Source organism: Bombina bombina, chromosome 1, assembly GCF_027579735.1.
Source record: "Bombina bombina isolate aBomBom1 chromosome 1, aBomBom1.pri, whole genome shotgun sequence".
NCBI classification, from domain to species: domain Eukaryota; kingdom Metazoa; phylum Chordata; class Amphibia; order Anura; family Bombinatoridae; genus Bombina; species Bombina bombina.
The window spans coordinates 1,194,796,060-1,194,815,091 of NC_069499.1; the positions used below are offsets into that span (position 1 = coordinate 1,194,796,060).

The following is a 19,032-nucleotide window of genomic DNA, read 5'->3' on the forward strand; positions in this document are numbered from 1 at the left end:
TAGATACAAGGTAATCACATAGATAAAACAAATATTAATATAACTGTGTTGGTTATGCAAAACTGGGGAATAGGTAATAAAGGGATTAGCTATCTTTTTAAACAATAAACATTCTGGTGTAGACTGTCCCTTTAAAGCTGGCATGAAATATATATTTATGTATAACTAATATTCAATATAATTTTAAGTCCTTCAGGTATCAAAGCTTGAATCAAGGTGTTATTTGTCTTGGGTTTCAAAAGGCCCATCTGGTTCATTCCAATTCTTCTCTTGGTTCTTCTTGCGATTTCTCTCTGCCATTACAATGGCAGCAATGACTGTCACCAAAACAGTAATGGTAATAACCAAGACTGTAGCGGTTTCAGCCACACACAGCTGGTTGTCTACTGAGGCGAGTGCTGCCCCTGAGAGTTGTGGTGGTCCTTCACAAGTGAGATTGTCATAATCATCTATATGAAGGTGCCTGACACTGGTGATCTTGCCAAACACCCTCTGAAGGTCACAGTCACACATCCAGGGGTTACCCGACACCTGAATATGAGTGCTGGAAGTTTGCAGGTTGAGGAAAGTCTTAAATTTCAAGTGACTCAGTTGGTTTTCAGAGAGAGATAGAAGTCTGAGTGAGTGAAGAGATGTAAAGGACTCTACAGCAATACCACTGATATTGTTATCAGACAGGTTCAACAGTTCCAGGTTCTGCAACATAAAGAAGTAACCACCTCTTATTTCATCAAGTAGGTTGGACTGTAGGTGGAGGTGACGAAGTCTCGAAAGACCTCTAAATAACCCATGTTCCATTGAGCTTAAATAGTTTTGACTGAGATCCAACTTTTCAAGGCTTTCCAGGTGACGAAGACTCTCATAGTTTAGGGAAGTTAGTCGATTTGAAGGGACTCTTAGCTCTCGCAGGGATCCCAGCCCCCTGGAAAAGTCATTGGGCAAACTGGCTATGAGATTATAAGAAAGGTCTAAGCGTTCTAAGAAGCCCAGGGAACGGAAAGATTTAGGGGATACTATCTCAATGCAATTGTCTGACAAGAGGAGGATGCGGAGGGACCACAAAGCATGGAAATAGTCAGGCTCCAGTCGACTAAGGTTATTATGTCGAAAGTCCAACATCCATGTACTGTGGGGGAGGCCATGTGGGACAGTGGCCAGTTCCTGCCCTCTACATTCTACTAAATTAGAAGAATCATAGCACAAACATAAATCTGGGCAAGTCTGCGATGGATTAGATGAAGAAGAAGTGATTAGTAGCAGGACGGCAAACAGTGAATGCATGATGAGGGCAACTCTTAAATGACCCCCTTGAATTCCAATCTCATAGTGAACTCAATGCCTTTCTTCTGTCTCTCATACAGTGTTTTATTTCCACTTCAGATACTTCTGGGAACCTAAATAAACAATTATAAAGATTAGCTACAATATAGATGTTTAATTAATAAAGTATTAGTATCATTTCTTTAATGTTTCCCAGTCACTGGGAGCAATTAAACAATGCATGTCAATAGTAAATGTATCTAATACTTTGGCTAGAAGACAATGATAAACATTTCTGCAGCCAAAGGATTAACATCTACAACTGTATAAAAAAAAAACTACACAGTCGCATTGTAAAATTGTTCAGTACCATAGATATAAAAATAATTATGCATAATGTAGTAAAAGATATAGAATATTACTATAGATAAACAGATAAGACAGGTGAGGGTTTTACAAACTTTATAAACTTATGAAATAACTCAACTTTTACACAAATGTACTGGGGTAAAATAAAATCTTTCAAATTAAAGAAAAAAAATAAAAAGTTTTATTGAGCAAAGTATATTATTCAAGACAATAACATTCATTTAAACAATTAAAGAGACACTGTGCTGCAATTTGTTCTCTCTTGCTTCAATGTGTTCCCAAATATCTATTTTACCAGCTGGAGTGTATTAAATTGTTTACAAATACCTAATTTACCTTTAATTTGTCATTTGAAATAGCGGGTTATCCCCACCTATACTAAAAATTTCAGTGCTCAAGTATTAGTTTTAGAAAAGGTTTAGAAGAAATTTCATTTTACTTTTAAGAGCCCTGTTCTCAAAAACTGGAGAGAAATGATCAGGTTATTTTATTGAGCACTTTATTATAAAGAGCCTCTGCTTCATATTTATAAAATTAGGGAACTCTCCTTAGTGAGATACACAATTCTCAAGGTAGAAATTGCCTTTAGATCATTCCCTGAGGAGCCTTATAGTACTGATATAGCTTCTTATAGAATCTCGGCAGACCACAGAGCTTTAGAGAAGTATTGGTCTCACTGTGTATACAGTGACCTTTAAGATAATGATACATTTGTGTAAATATAGAGAGATAAGGTAACAGAGTCTGCTCTCATTGCAAAATCAGTCCATTTGATTGGGCTGTGGTTTCCATAAATATAGCTATTTCGTATATAAAGTAACCACAAGAAGCAATTTCCTATATATTTTAAACTCTGCAGCTAGTATTACAAGTCATTGGAAACACGTTAAGGGAAAATTAATTTGACACTGTCCCTTTAATGTAATACTAATTGCATATCCACTTTAACATTTTATATTTTCAGAATGTTTGTGTAAGCTCTATGGCACTGTTGTCTAAATATTTACTCTTTCTCCCTTCCTTTCTGCCCTCTATCTGCCACCCCTCCTTCTACACACCCTATCTCACCTTCTGTCTATTCCTCTCTGATTCTGTTACTTATTCAGTTCCTCTACTCTGTTAATCATGCCCTTCCTTACTTCCATTGATGCAAGCATCTCTTTGTTTATTGTGGGTGCACCAGATTTATCACCTCCTATTCTGGCACTTTTTGCAATTGGTATCTGTCTGTCTGTCTTTCTCTCTTTGCATCTGCATACGCTGTGTTTCTTTATCTATCTATTAATTCCCCATGTACTGTATCTCTTCCTCCATTTATGCATCAATCTTCTTTGTCTATAAATCTCTTCCTCACTTTGCTTGTTTCACTTACTGTATACCCATAGAGACCTCCCTTTACATTTTTCTCTTTATCCCAGCATATATCTTGCTTTTTCTCAGTGTATCTATCACTATCAATAATCAATCCACACAAATCAATTTCTCCTTATTTTGCATCTGTCTTAACATCTGTCTATAGTTCTCTGCCCTCCTTTTATCCTTTCTGACTCCTGTCTTCCATTAATGTATCTACTATTTTATTTTCCATCCATTTAACCCTACCTCTAGTTATCATTTAGTCTCTAGTATTAATTTACTAATTAGTCCCTTCCCCTATTCATCTATTTGTTAGTTAATTAGTCTATTTGTCCATATTTTATCTCTTATTCCATCCATCCATTGCTATCCATTGGTATTCCTATTAGATCCTAAATCTGTCTGTTAATTCTTTCTACTGCTTTTCCCTTGCAATTCATCTCTACCTATAAAACCTCCTCCTAAACACTTATCTTTTGTTGCAGGCAATTTACATGTCTTCCTCTGTCCTGTTCTATATCTGTATGTTCTCAGTCCCTTAATTGGTATATTCAGCTATCTATCAATTCATAACCATAAAGATCCATCCTCATTTTTCTCTACATCTACTGTAATCAGTTGAATTGCTATTATCATTTTATCTTTACCCCTCTATCCCCATCCATCTATCCCTTTCTCACTATTATCCATGCTTTTATTTCACCCTCCACATACATACGCCTCTTTTTCCATCCGTTCACCTTTTCCATTATCCATTTTTTTGGCTGATTTACACACCTTTTTCTTGCTATGTATGTAAGGGGATGAGAGTTTCTCATCTCTTGCATCAACTGTGTAATGTTTCCTGTGGCTCTCAGTCTGATCTGCCCTGCAACATAAATCCTGTAGGGAAATCTAATCTCTGGCAGGATTAATATGGAAGGGAAATAACCGGGCAATGCCAATTCACAGAATGAGGTCGAATGTTTAATCTCTCACAATACTTATCCTGGGATATTTGTTAAACAGAACGTCTCAAACTGTTTATAACCTATATATAGAGCAGATTCTTTCAGATGTCCTTTTAAAATAATAATAATAATATATGTATATATATATATATATATATATTTGAAAAAACAAACAAAAAAACGGTATAAGCATTTTATCTGAGATAGAATAAACTTTGTGTTATTGACTAAATAAAAAACACAAGCAAACAAAATAATTACCTCTCTGACATTGCCTGTCCCAAACATTACACACAATATACCTCTGTCTGCCTCTAACATACATATAATATTTAGTCTGTCTGCCTCTAACATACATATACTATTTAGTCTGTCTGCCTCTAACATACATATAATATTTAGTCTGTCTGCCTCTAACATACATATAATATTTAGTCTGTCTGCCTCTAACATACATATAATATTTAGTCTGTCTGCCTCTAACATACATATAATATTTAGTCTGTCTGCCTCTAACACACATATACTATTTAGTCTGTCTGCCTCTAACATACATATACTATTTAGTCTGTCTGCCTCTAACATACATATACTATTTAGTCTGTCTGCCTCTAACATACATATACTATTTAGTCTGTCTGCCTCTAACATACATATAATATTTAGTCTGTCTGCCTCTAACATACATATACTATTTAGTCTGTCTGTCTCTAACATACATATACTATTTAGTCTGTCTGCCTCTAACATACATATACTATTTAGTCTGTCTGCCTCTAACATACATATAATATTTAGTCTGTCTGCCTGTAACATACATATAATATTTAGTCTGTCTGCCTCTAACATACATATACTATTTAGTCTGTCTGCCTGTAACATACATATACTATTTAGTCTGTCTGCCTGTAACATACATATAATATTTAGTCTGTCTGCCTCTAACATACATATAATATTTAGTCTGTCTGCCTCTAACATACATATACTATTTAGTCTGTCTGCCTCTCAACCTCATTTCTTCATTATTCTGCCTTTAAACAACATCTCTCCCATATGCTTGTGGTGTACTTCAGTACTGATAGCATGCAGTTTTTTTGCTTTTTTGAACAAATAAAACGTACACCAACATGCTTTCAGTGTGCTCCCCTATCTATCTATCTATCTATCTATCTATCTATCTATCTATCAATCAATCAATCAATCAATCAATCAATCAATCTATCTATCATCTATCTATCTTTTTTCTTTCCCTTACTCCTAAATGTTCTTTCTATATATATTTGAGTTATAAAAGCATAAGCTGTAACTCTGCTCCAGTCTGAATAATTTGTAAAGATAAGGGAAAAAAAACCTTTTTAGTAAAATAAACCTGTGATCGGTTTCAAATATTGTCATGCAGGCCCCAGTCATACTCACATTTCTTCTGGAATAGATCCCATGAGGCTATGGCTTGTAGTCTTACTTTCTGGTAAGGCTCACTTTTAACAGTAACCCTCCATTGGTCAGCGTGTATCATTTAGGGACATTGTTTGGGGATGCTCCAACATAATTAATCTCTGACCCTTGACCTATTGCCTCCCTGTACCCTTCATGGGGTTCATACTGTTTACTGTGAATAAAATAGCCCGAAAATAATTTTGAATTGCATAATCATCCTTATATTTCATCTGTATTAGGACCAGCATTGCAGTAATCAAATGGACAGGCTAAAGCAAAAAATGTGTGTTAACTCTTACAAAGAGGGTAATCAGATCAGTTAAGTACCACTTTGGAGCTGCAGGGTTCCTGTTTTTTAAAACTTTGCCTCCTTAGAAGGTGGTGAAGCATGATGAGCTTGATTTCTTCAGTGAAAGGCGCTTTTAAGCATATTGAAGCCCAGTTCCTCTCTAAGTACAGTGTTTGTCTGAGGGATGTGAAGGGAGTATTGCTTGATTATACCATGTTTTCACCTATGGGAAATCTATACATAAGGCTCTCTGTAAATTCGGTCAGGGATTCATCTGCTGTTTCCCTTTACAGATCGACATTATACTCCTCTACCATTACCTCTGCTGATATGTTTAAGTACTGGTTTGGCTGTCTGCTATATGTGGATGGGTGTCTTATGGTAAGTATATAACTTTTTTTGTTTAAGAAGATACTCTCAGCTATGAAAGGCACCTTTTATATGACATAGTTCCCCCTTTCAATTTTCAATATATGTAGGACACATGTATTGGAAATTGACTGAAAACCCATGTAATTGGTGAGGGTATTTACATTATATGCATTATATACAGTCTTATTATGAAAAGAGTCCATCATTCTCCCTCTATGGCTTGTAGTTGGGAGTTAGGATGGGACGCTCGCATCTGATTAATATGAACCCATTTATCCATAAAGGTATAATTTTTAGGGATCCTAATTTTATAGGCAAGATATTACAGGAGATATTTTGTCAGTAATGACTAAAGGACCCTTCCATGATGGAAGAAATTTCTTCTCCTTAAGCTGATCTCTTCCAAAATTATAAAGATAAACTTTATCATTAATTTCATATTCCTTTTTGAAAGTTTTGAGATCATAATAGGTTTTAACGGCCTTCTCTATGTTCCTTTGAGCAAATGCAAAGGCATATTGCAGATGCTTCCTTAAGTTCTTCACATATTGATGTGTAGTAGCGGCATTTATTAAGTTTTGGTCTGATGTATGGTACAATAGATGTTGAGGTAGAACCATTCTTCTACCAGTCATCAATTCGAAAGGGGACATCTTAGTAGCACTACTTGGAGTTGCTCTTAATGCCATTAGGACTAGAGGTAATTTTATATCCCAGCTTTACCTGTTTCACTCACAAACTTCTTGAGGATTTTCACAATGAACTGGTTGTAATGCTCTACACCACCACTAGAGACAGCTCTATATGCAATATGGAGCTTCCTTTTAACCCCTAGTATTTCCCACATTTTGGTCATCACTTCGCTATTGAAGTGGGTTCCCTGATTGGATTGGATTCTCTGGGGTAAACCAAATCTGGAAAACCCATGGTTGATGAGCAATGCTGCGCATGTTTCAGCACTATTGTTAGGTGCACTGATGCACTCTACCCATTTGGTGAATAGGCATGTCACTGTTAACATTTAACTGTTACCTCTTGATGATCTAGTTACTGGACCAATAAAATCAATTTGTATATCTGACCATGGCATTACCATCCCTCTTTTCTGCAATAGCGCTCTGTGCATTGGTGCAATGGGTTGAAACTGTGGACAGATTAAACAACCCTGACAGTAGGTTTGAACATCCTTCAACATATGCTTCCAAAAGGCGTAGTCACACAATATTTCATATGTTAACTTGGCACCACAATGGCCAGATGTGGAAGCATCATGGGCATGTTGAAGCATGAGACCTCTGAACTTGGTAGGTACCACCCATTGCTGGATGCTTGTTTTGGAGGTCCTAATTAACAAACCATCCTGTAATTTAAATTGTGATTTGGATTTCATTAAGATTCTAAGATCTTCCTTGCCAATACAGCCTTCTTTTGAGATGGGGTTGTTTTCAGGATCTTCTATGTGTTTATAGAAGATGCCTATAATGGGGTCTTCTTTTTGCCTAGTGATCAGGTCCTCACTAGGAGAATCCTGACTTCATTGTACCAGGTTAGGCTCATCTTGTTGTTTAGCCTGGTTTCTGGTAATGGCTTCTACCTGAATTGCACCCATTAAGTGGTCAATATTAAGGAGTTCTCCAGTTATGGCTCCTTGTTTGGCTAATGAATCTGCAAGATCATTGCCTTCCTTATCAGGACCTTGAATTCTGGAATGACCCTTGGTCTTTTTCCAATGTATGGTTAAATCATTGGACACCACTAACTTATCAATCTCGCAGAACAACTTGCCATGTTTGACTGGTTTGTTGTTAGTTTTCTGCATGCCATTTCTTTTCCAAGTTGGCAGGTATTTAACAAAACTGTCACACACATAATTTGAGTCAGTAATGATCACATATTCATGAATACCTTGTTCAATAGCCATTTCAATGGTTTTTATAACAGCAGTTAGTTCAGCTACTTGACTGGATACTGGTCCAATGTTGAAGCCTACTGAAATATTTGGGAATCCATTTGCCCAAGTTATACCAATGCTGGTGACTAATCTGCGCTCATTATCAATAGTGGCATGGTAAGAACAACCATCAATATATACCCAAGGTAATGTTTGACACTGGTCCTCGTATATTTTATTTGGGGAAAGCAATTGTTCCTCTAGGAAATCATCTTCTAATAACTCTTCCCCATGATCTTTAGCAGTACAGTAATGGAGCTCAGCAAGCCCCTGTGTGACTGGATTCTTTTTATTTTGTTTATAGCGAATTTCTAAAGGCCAGCCTTGTAAGGAAAGAGTCCAAGCTGTTATGCTTATTCTCTCACTTAGCAGATATAGCAATGGCTGGTGGGCCGTTTCTACAATAATTTTTTTTGCCCTGTATATAGCTGCAGAAATTTTGTAGAGCCCATACAGTAGATTAGAGGGCTTTTTTGCAATCACTAAATTTTATTTCTACTGGGGGATAAAGTTTTGCTCACATAAGCAATGACTTTGCTTTGTAACCTGTCTCTAAGTAGAAAGGTTTACCCCCCTCAGGGTACGCTAAGCAAGGTGCTTGAGTGAGTTTTCTCTTCAGCTCTCTGATGGCTGTCTCTTGAGCCTCACTCCAGTGCCATTTCACATCTTTCTTTAGGAGAAGTAGCAGTGGTTTAGCTAATTCTGTATAATTATCAATACATTTGCGAGAACAATTTCATACCCAGGAATGATCTTAATTCCTTTAAGTTAGTCGGGGTCTTAGAATTTATTATAGCTTCCACCTTTTTCTTCTGAGGATTTAACCTTTCAGAAGTAACTTCATGTACCATGTATACTCGTTTGTTTTGCTGTCTTAAGTCAGCACACAAACATCATTGCCCATTGTGCTTAAGAACACCTAGAATAGGATTGTTATATGAGCTGTGCACCTCTCTGATGATACCCCTTTCTTCCAGGTTCCTTATGATTTCTGCAAGAAAATCATATGAGGCTAAAGGAAGTCTGTATTGTTTAACAAAGACAGGTGGTGCATCAGGATCTGTTTGGATTCTTGCAATGTGCAGGTCTGTAGTCCCACAGTCATAAGAATCCCTAGCAAAAATATCCTTGTACTCCATCAGAAATTCTCGTAGCTGTCGGCGTTCATCATCACTGGAACAGCCATTAGCTAAGGCGATTTGCTCTTCGACTATTTGCTGAAATCCTGGAAAGATTTCAGGCTGTCCTATCTCATAGGCTTCTTCCAACCTAGAGGTGAGATCCCCTTGATTATAATTTACAATGCCCCCATGATTCTGGTTATTGGGGTACTCTTGCTCTTTGATCGGCTGATCAGATACTACCGAGGCTTCTTCAATTTTACAGATGCCTTCCTCTAAACTGAAGGGATAAATAGACTGAATTGTAAATAACCCCTCTGGCATAGATGCAAATGATTGTTCTATTAACTGTTCTTCGGTTAAGTATCCTTCATGTATTAGTCCAATTATATTATTCCGGGAAGTATAATAACTGCATTATAGAGCATATCCTATGGTAGTTCCCTTGGACAAGGTGATATCCTGTGGGGTCATGTTATGCACAATAACATGTATTGGAATAGTTCCATACCATATGGGTCATTGTTATACCCAGATTTTGCATTCTATGGGAGATGCATATTAGTGTTTCAGAAGTTCTGAATTTCTGACCTCTTTTTACCTGTAAGGATAAGAGGAATTTATCAGCCCCAGCAGGGATTACAACATCGTTAGACACCTGCATATCCACAGCATATGGCATTTGCTGGTTTGATTTCAGGGCTGCATTTTCATCCTGAAATACTTCAGGGTCCCCCTCAGGGGCGGACTGAGACCAACCAGAGCCCCTGGGCAAAAGTGTGACTGGGCCCCCACCCCCTTTTTGCTCCACCAACCTACCTTATTTGCACCTCCTTCACCCTATTGTCCTTCCCACCTCCTGTGCTCATACCACCCAGCCTCATATGCCCCTCCCCTCCCCTGCCATGTTTTTAATTTCCATATAAAGAGAGGCAATTGTTTTCATTAAATATTTTACAATATGCCTATGTGCACTGCAATATGTCTCTATGCACTACACTATACCTATATCCTCTACAATATGCCTATGTGCACAACAATATATCTATGTGCACTACAATATACCTATATGCACTACAATATACCTATATGCAGTACAATATACCTATATGCACTACAATATGTCTATGTGTACTACACTATGCCTATGTGTACTACAATATGCCTATATGCACAACAATATGCCTATATGCACAACAATATACCTATATGCACTACAATATACCTATATATGCACAACAATATGCCTATGTGCACAACAATATGCCTATGTGCACAACAATATGCCTATGTGCACAACAATATACCTATATGCACTACAATATACCTATATGTGCACTACAATACACCTATATGCACTACAATATACCTATGTGCACTACAATATACCTATATGTGCACTACAATACACCTATATGCACTACAATACACCTATATGCACTACAATATACCTATGTGCACTACAATATACCTATATGTATGCACTACAATATACCTATGTGCACTACAATATACCTATGTGCACTACAAGATGCCTATGTGCACTACAAGATGCCTATGTGCACTACTAGATGCCTATGTGCACTACAAGATGCCTATGTGCACTACAAGATGCCTATGTGCATTACAAGATGCCTATGTGCACTACAATATGCCTATGTGCACAACAATATGCCTTTATGTGCACTACAATATGCCTATATTCACTACAATATACCTATATGTGCACTACAATATACCTATTACTCTGGCCTAGTTGTAACATATAATTTACCATGAAATCTGTCAATCCTTTATTTATTTATACATTTTTTTAAATAAAATAACTAAAATTAACACTAGTGCTTGTAATAGTAAAATATTTATTTTTCAAAGTAAGATGTTTATACATAGTTTATAGTACAGATGTTGTAAAGCAACAATTTGTTATCTAATACTGAGCTAAAAACACTTTAGAAATGTCATGGTCATACTTTGCAAATTCTGAACTATTAAAGGACACTATACCCACATTTTGTTTTCCATAATTCAGATTAGCAACTTTTGAATTCACTCCTATTATCAAATTTTCTTTGTTCTCTTGCTATCTTTATTTAAAAAAAAAAAAAAAAAAAAAACAGGAATCTAAGCTAAGGAGCTGGTCCATATTTTGGTTCAGCATCTGGGTTGCGCTTGCAACAAGCGCTTTCCTTAGCTTCGATTCCCGCCTTTTCAAAAAAAGATAACAAGAGAACGAAGAAAATGTTATAATAGGAGTAATGTAAATTTCAATGTTGCTTAAACTGAATGTCAATTCAGATGAATCGGTGCACAATTTTTAATAATCCTATTAAAAACAAGGGCACTTTAATTCATCAAAATTTACATTTCACTTGATTTCTTCAAATACTTACCTTTTAATCTTCACAGCTGCTCCAGCGATTCCCCCAGCTGTCGGAAGCCTCTTCATACGTCAGAAATGACGAATCCAGCTTCCTCCAATCACGACTTTCCCTCCCCCGGAGGAATCATGGCCTGAGGCAACAAAGTGATTAGAGGAAGCCAGATTCGTAATTTTGGACCCGCGGAGAGGGCTTGCGACGGGTGGAGGAAGCGCTGCAGCGGCTGTCAGGATTAAAAGGTAAGCATTTGAAGAAAACGAGTGAAATGTAAATTTTAAAGTAAGTAATTTTAAGCAGTAAAAAAACATAATTTTTTAGGGATGTTTAGCTTGAGCCATTAAATTGTATTGGAGTGGCTTCCTGCATGTTAATGTTAGTAAGTACTGTAAGTGGATATTTCAATGATTATGCAGATAGCAAGCCGTTTGCGCAAATGGCTAGAGATGGGTGGGGTGGCACTGGGGGAAACTAAACATGACTTTTTAGTAAACTAGATGTGACTGTGGGAGTAGCACTAGCAAAGGGGGAAGGCAGCTAGAGATTTCTGGGGAGGTGTCACTGGCAGAGGGAGAAGCAACTAGCAAGCAACAAGCAAGAGTTAACTGTGGGGGTGGCAATGGTGGCAGAGAGGGTACTGTAATGGTAAGGGGGGCAGAACGTGACTGAATTAATGAAGAGATAAGGCAGGAGGTGGTGGCCACGAGGGTAACAAAGCAAAAGATGATGTGTGTGTAAATGTGACTTTTTAACATTCCTTTAATAAGAAGCAGGCAAAACAGCCTTGAGACATGTATTACAGAAGACAGTGCTCAGGGTGCACCGACCCTCAGCAGAGCCATCTCCATACTTACTGCTCTGCACACTGTAGCTTATTGGTGTAGATAACCTTCTAGCTGGTGCACATGGTTATGGCAGCAGGTCAGTATAATGGCCTGAATACACAGGGGGTTAGTGGGTTCTATGTGTAACAGTCAGCAACCCCCTATAACCCAATCAGCCTCAACTGTCAGTGTGTACTTACAACACACTTGAGCATGCACCCGCCACCGTAGCCCTGCCACTCCCCTCCCCCCACCGCCCCGGGTAATAAAGATTTATTTTTTTAAATAAAAACTGCCTTCTGCAAATTAGGCGCTCTCTGGGCTGTTGCGCCCACCCCAAAGGCCGGTCCTGTCTGTATGAGAAAAAAAAGAATTGAGAAGCAAAATATATCTGAGATGGGATCTGGGAATAAGAGTTATCACTCTGATGACGGCGATGCTGCTTAAGTAAGTTGCTTAACTTGCTTACCTCTCTCTCCAGTTGGCTCCTTCTCTTGCTAACTCAGTCAGTCTCATTCCTCCTTCAGCAATCAGCTTTATGTGGCCACACACGCTACTGCTACAGTGCCGACAATTTCGCAGTTAAAATTATGTGCGCACGTCCGGCGGTGGATGGAGCTAGGAGGCAGAGCCAAAGGTTATTGGAATATGTGGATCGGACACTGGAGTCATCCGAACCCAGTCCACATATTGTAGGTGCAGGGCTTTACTTCTGTATCTGTCAGTGCCAGAGTTTCACTTCCAGTCCAGACTGGCAGCCCAGGACTTGAAGTTGAATAGTGTCACTCACTAGGAGGTAGTAGTAAGTACTAAATACCTTATCACTGGTGGCTCCTTCCTTTTCCAACTAAGTCTCCTCCAGGCTCCAGCCACGCCCACACTGAGTGATAAAATTCTGCTGGACCTCCTGGCCACCAGTACAAAAAACAAATCTATATAAATTTTAATTATGATGCATGGGGAGGATGGGGCCCCTTAAGATAGGCCGGGCCCTCGGGCAAGGGCCGACATGTCAGTCCGCCCCGGGTCCCCCTTTAACTTGCTCCAGAGGCAAAGGTTAATCAAATTTATTTGTATTTATTTATATGTAAGAGATCATTGCCAATGTATATTTGATTATGGGGATTATTTAAAACCAAAAACAGGTGCTTTGCTGATTTATTACCTATGAAGGTAGAAAATAAAAATTTAGTTGTGATGTTATAGCTTTCTGAGTTGTCATCCAGGTCACGGTCTCAGAGATCTTCGCACGGTCTCAGAGATCTTCGGGGGGAAAGATATTTAATCACTTTAGGTTCAGCAATCTGTGCGAATAAGCCTTCACTTATGTAGCTAGCTTCCTGTTTTAAGTTCAATTTGGCATACTTGGTTTTTCCAAAGTCATGCACTTGCATAGGGATAAATAGATAATCTTTAACTTTCTCAATTTCTGCGAGGAATTGAGAGTGATCTCCCCCTTTAAAGGATTTATGGTCCTCTTTGTGGAGAGATAGGGTTAATACATCGCCGTCTAGGGAAATATTGTTTGTTTTTCCAGGTGAAATTTTAAAAGTATTACCCTCAGAGCCACTTAGGGAAGTCTGAACATCAATTTGTAGGATAGTTCTCTCAGGTGCAGAGATATTCCTGAAATGAATCTCCACACTGTTCCCTAGCTTTAACCATACAGTACCCCAGACTTTGAGAGAGTCTCCCCCAACACCTATTAGTGAACCATCAAATTCCCTGAGTTAAGGCTTGTGGGGCATTAGCTCCTTTAGCTGTGTGTAGTACCTGTGGGATTAAATAGTTGCCTGAGATCCAGTATCAATTAATCCCATGATAGGGTAAGTAACTGAGTCCTGGAGTTCAGCTAATACATAATATCTCCCTGCAGTTTCTACCATTTCACACATAAACTTAGCATGATTACACATCTGTGGGCTTCACCATGAGTTACCTGAATCAGCCACGTTACCTGATGCAGGAGATTTTTCACTCTCACCATTCAATTACTCTATAATAGGACTGACTGGATACCTGTGTACTGCATCTGTGGGAATAAGGTTAGGGGAAAACTGCAAAAGAAAAGGTTTGTTAAAGCTTCCAGGCTGAGGCTGCCTGTCATCACAGCTAAATCATCCATTTCTGGGCTGTAGGGAGAGAACATGATTAGTACCATTATTGACATTTATCATTTAATTTGGTATATCTCTCCCCTCTCTCTCGGGTAATACCTGGGTATTTATGATGGGGCCTGTGGTCCACTGCTGGCCACTAGCTGTACCCCTAGAAAAGGATTATTAGAGTGCTAAGCTGTCAAAGCTTGACTCATTAGTGAATAGTTGGCCCACTTGATTATACAAGCTATTTCTACCCCTGGGCCTATCTTTTGAGGCCTCAGAGTAGTAATTCCTTGACTGTTGGGAACCCTCAAAATCATAGCTATCATTTCTATTTTGACGTGGTTGTCTTTGGGGTTCAACTTGTTCAACATTAATATCTTGGGGAGCACTATTTACTTGGGGTGTCTAGTTATCCTAAGAGTATTTTTGCCACATTTGGTATTTATTTTTACAGGGATACCAATTACTTTGTGGGTATTCATCTCTTTGGGAATAACTATTTATCTGGGTATGGCACCCATTTTGAGTATATTCTCTCTGCACCTCAGCCCTTGTTGGGGGAGGGGTAGAGTTAAAACTTTGTGGGGAAGGCCTGTTTTCTCGGGCCACTTCCGCATAAGTTTTCATTTTGGACACTAAATTGAGGGTGCTAGGTGACACCCTAGTTTCTGCCACAATTTTGGGGCTGGGCCTTGGTTCTCTTTTAATCCCCTATTCACCGGATTGCTGAATAGAGTATAACTTTGTACTCTCTTTGATCAGCCAGTCCAATGAGCAGTTCTCATCAAAATCTATAGCCAAATTCATTTTGATGTGCACTAGCAGTGCTTCAATAAATAAATTCACAAATTCTGAGCTTTCAAATATGGGTAGTCTTTGGCCATACTGTATACACTTTTTAATGCAGAAAGGAATTCTATAGGGCTTTGATTGCGTCACATTTCAACCCGTATACGGCTATTTTAGCGGTTGTTTTCATGTGATAAAACCCAATCTCCTTTTTGCACTGTCAGTTTATTTCACTCCAGGAATGAATATTCATATCCTTTAGTGAAGCAAAGAATTTGTGATGTTTACCTTTAAATACCCAGGGCAGAAATTAATTTCTTGACTGCTCACTTTTAACATTCATTATGGATAAAGCATTTTATAGACCTCTAAGTGGTCAATTAAAGAAGTGGTTCCCTATTTGGAAAATTTAGGAACTGCACCACTTAAGAAAGTTATTATTTTAGGGGTGTCATATACCTTATTAGATGTATCTTGGGCCTTCCTAAGGACCTTAGTTTTGGTGCTAGAGCGCTCCCTATCTGCCCTACTTTTACTATGGGGAGACCCCTTACGTATATTAGTATTATGTGGGCTATCTGGATAGCTGGCTGCACCCTCTGACTCACTACTAGAGCTACCCTCCTCATCTGAAGCATAGAAGTTCCCTGAATTTAAAACATGAGGTGACTGTCTATGTGGGAAGTTTACCTCTGACCCAGTAGGGTCCTTTGTTTAAATTCTTCCCTGATACTCTGCAGTTAATTTCTCATAAATTATTTTAGGGTTTTTAAAATACCTGTATTATCATCATTATTTTCATTGCTAATGGAGGGGTTTTCATTATGGCGATACTGCCTTTTTTATTCACTTAACTCTTTCTGGCTCTGTGCGAGTTGTTTATTCAAATGTTCTATTTGGGCTACTAAATTTTGGTTATGCTCTTGGAAGGTGGCCAGGTCTTGTTTAAAGGTAACAATTTCTTTTTTTTTTTTAGCTATTTCTAATTTTTCTTCGCATTTGCGTGATGAGCGAATTTCATCTACTAGCTCCTGTAATTGCAACTCCTTTTCTATAAGGTGGGTGGACATTTAGTTAATAATGCATATTACAAGGGGCCAGGATTTGAGTATTAGCTCATCATGCTTTTTTTAAATTTTTGCATTGATTAATTTTTAATAATTCCTGGAATAACTCACTTTTTTCATTCCACATTTCATTATCAATAGCAATGTTTTTGGCCTTAATTGCAAGCATATCAATATAATCATTTAAATCACTTGCAATCTTAAATTTATTTTTTATGTGGCCTATAGCGTCCATTTTAAGGACGTTGCCCTTAGTGAGGGGTAAATCTTGGGGACACATTTTGATACACAGTATAGATTAATTTGATTCACTTCTAGTAACAGACATTATTATTCTGGCTTAGTATTTAGTTAAATTAAAACGCTAATACAATTTTGACCAACAAGAAAAAAAAAATGTAATTTTAAAATATTACAAAAAAATATATATATATTTTTTCTTGATAATAATTTTTTTACTTTACTATAAAATACTGTATATAATAATGTGATAAAGATATTAATCTAAGCAGTGCCTCCAATAAAAATGTTAGTATATACTAAGTTACAAAATCGTTTATTATTATATCAGCAGTAATCTCTAGTAAAATGTTGGACAACTTATCTTAACAGTTGCCAACCAATTATAAATCTATTTACATAACAATATATCTATTAAATATCAATATTTATTCCTTAATTCTTGATTAGTTATCTTTATAGACACCTTAAATTATATTTATGTAAACTAGATTATGAATCAATTATACATACTTATTCTGTTACACTTTTCTATACAAAACAGATCATAAAAATATAACTCTAAAAATTAACCTTACTCACTATGAATTACTTATTATTCACCACAAATGAGGATACCAGAACAGTCCTATATCAGAATATGGACTATTAGCTTAACAATGCTTAAATAATAACTACCAGAGATTTAACCACAATAACCAATTTATGTACAGTTCTGGGTTCACAATAATAAAACTGACTTATAAATCTGGAGTGCAAAATCCTTTCTAGCAAATAAAATATTTAACACCACTATAATTATTTCTAAGCTACACTGGCCAATGGGACATACATTTAAAGTACAAAATACTCTTCTTAAATAACAGTTACAATCTAACTATAGCTATAGAATACCTTTGTCTCTGATAGGCCCTTTGAAGCTGAACATCTCATTGGCTTACTGGGAATGTATGGGTTTTAACAGTCAATCCGTTTGGCTGTTATACCAGTTTTAGTCCATTAGGGGGCAGCAGACATAGGAATGTAGTTTCATTATCAATACCGCTAACCGTTTACTATATATATCTTTTAATTTTTATGTTGAAATAATTCTTTATTGAGTTTTTCATAATACAAAAAGAAAAGGGAAAAAAGGAACAATTTAAAGCAATCTGATATATGACATCTATTCTTGAATTTACCCAGTTGCATGAAGAGGCATGTGGTCACAAAAAAAAAGGAAAAGAGTCACTATGTGAATATGCAAGTCACAAAAGCTGGTTCATGAATTTCTAATTCAATTAATCCATCAAAAGCTCACATACCCCTCCATCGAAGTCCCTAAAAAACAAGTAGAGCTAGTCTCTCAGGGTAAAGAATATTAAACATAAGTACTATTGGTAAATCAAATCACCTCAGCGAAGTACAGATCACTGCCTGCCTTTAAAAATATGCCAGTGAAAAAGAGAAAAAAATGATATAATAAATGCTCATTGAACTAGTAAAGGAAGAAAAATTAATGACAAAGAAAAGAAAAGAAAAAAAGGGAAAAAAGAAAGTTATATTAGATGCTTATCTGAGTGTCTCCTCCACGATAGATCCCCCCCGTCGAACCACCAGGACCCATGTGTCTGTCATCCCGGGAATATCTTTTCGCTCTCATCTTATCCTCTCCGTAAGAAGTTTAATATGTTTGTTATTCCTGTGCCTTATACATTATCCAATGGAACCATGTATTTTGAAAAGTCGTCTAGGTATCTTGTATGTAGATTTGTACATATTATAAAAGTGTGTAATCTTTGCTATTATCTCATCTCGTGTGGGTGGGCCCACCTTCCAGTGACACGCTATGCATATCCTAGTGGCGTACATGTTATTTTAATAAATTTATTTATATATTTGTTAAATTTCTTATTTCATTCATGTAGTATAGTCTGTGAAAGTGTCAAGTGTATTGATGGTGCTGAGAAGTTTGGAAAGGTCCTCCCAAGTCTCCCTCATATGAGGACAGTCCCACCACATGTGCTTGTAAGTTCCCACTATCCCACAACCTCTGTAACAAAGATTGAATCCTTCATTTGTTGCATGTGAGGTAATTACTAGGGTCAAGTACCACCTCAATACTGTTTTATAAAACTTTTCTAACATGTCAGCGCTCAAAAGACCCCTACAAGAAGTTTGCATTACTTGGTTCCACTCCTCCTCAGTCATATGTGTATCTAAATCCTGCACCCATTTGCTGTAGAGTGAGGTGTTCGGTGTGTGTGCCCTCTGTATGATTAAGTATAATCGTGATATAGCTTTTTCTTGTCTTTTCCCCAATTTACAGAGGAGTTCCAATTCTGTCGGGGCTCCTTCCATTAAATTTGCCAGAAAGGAGCTGATTGGATGCAAGCTGTAAGTATTGATACCAATGTAATGCATAGGGAGAAAATATTTCCCTTCAGCGTGTTGTAGGACATTATTTTTCTTCCTTCTAGTATAGCTGCTATCCTATAGAGGCCTTTATTTTCCCATTTAGTTAATGTAGAAAACAGTAAGG

The 19,032-nt window shown here is 37.4% G+C and overlaps 1 protein-coding gene across 1 annotated transcript; it reads right to left on the reverse strand.

Moving 5' to 3' along the window:
* Positions 1 to 219: 219 nt before the first annotated feature.
* On the reverse strand, positions 220 to 1,281 carry LOC128663950 (insulin-like growth factor-binding protein complex acid labile subunit). Its single transcript, XM_053718560.1, has one exon. The coding sequence runs from the start codon at positions 1,279 to 1,281 to the stop codon at positions 220 to 222; it is 1,062 nt and encodes a 353-aa protein (XP_053574535.1).
* Positions 1,282 to 19,032: the final 17,751 nt, after the last annotated feature.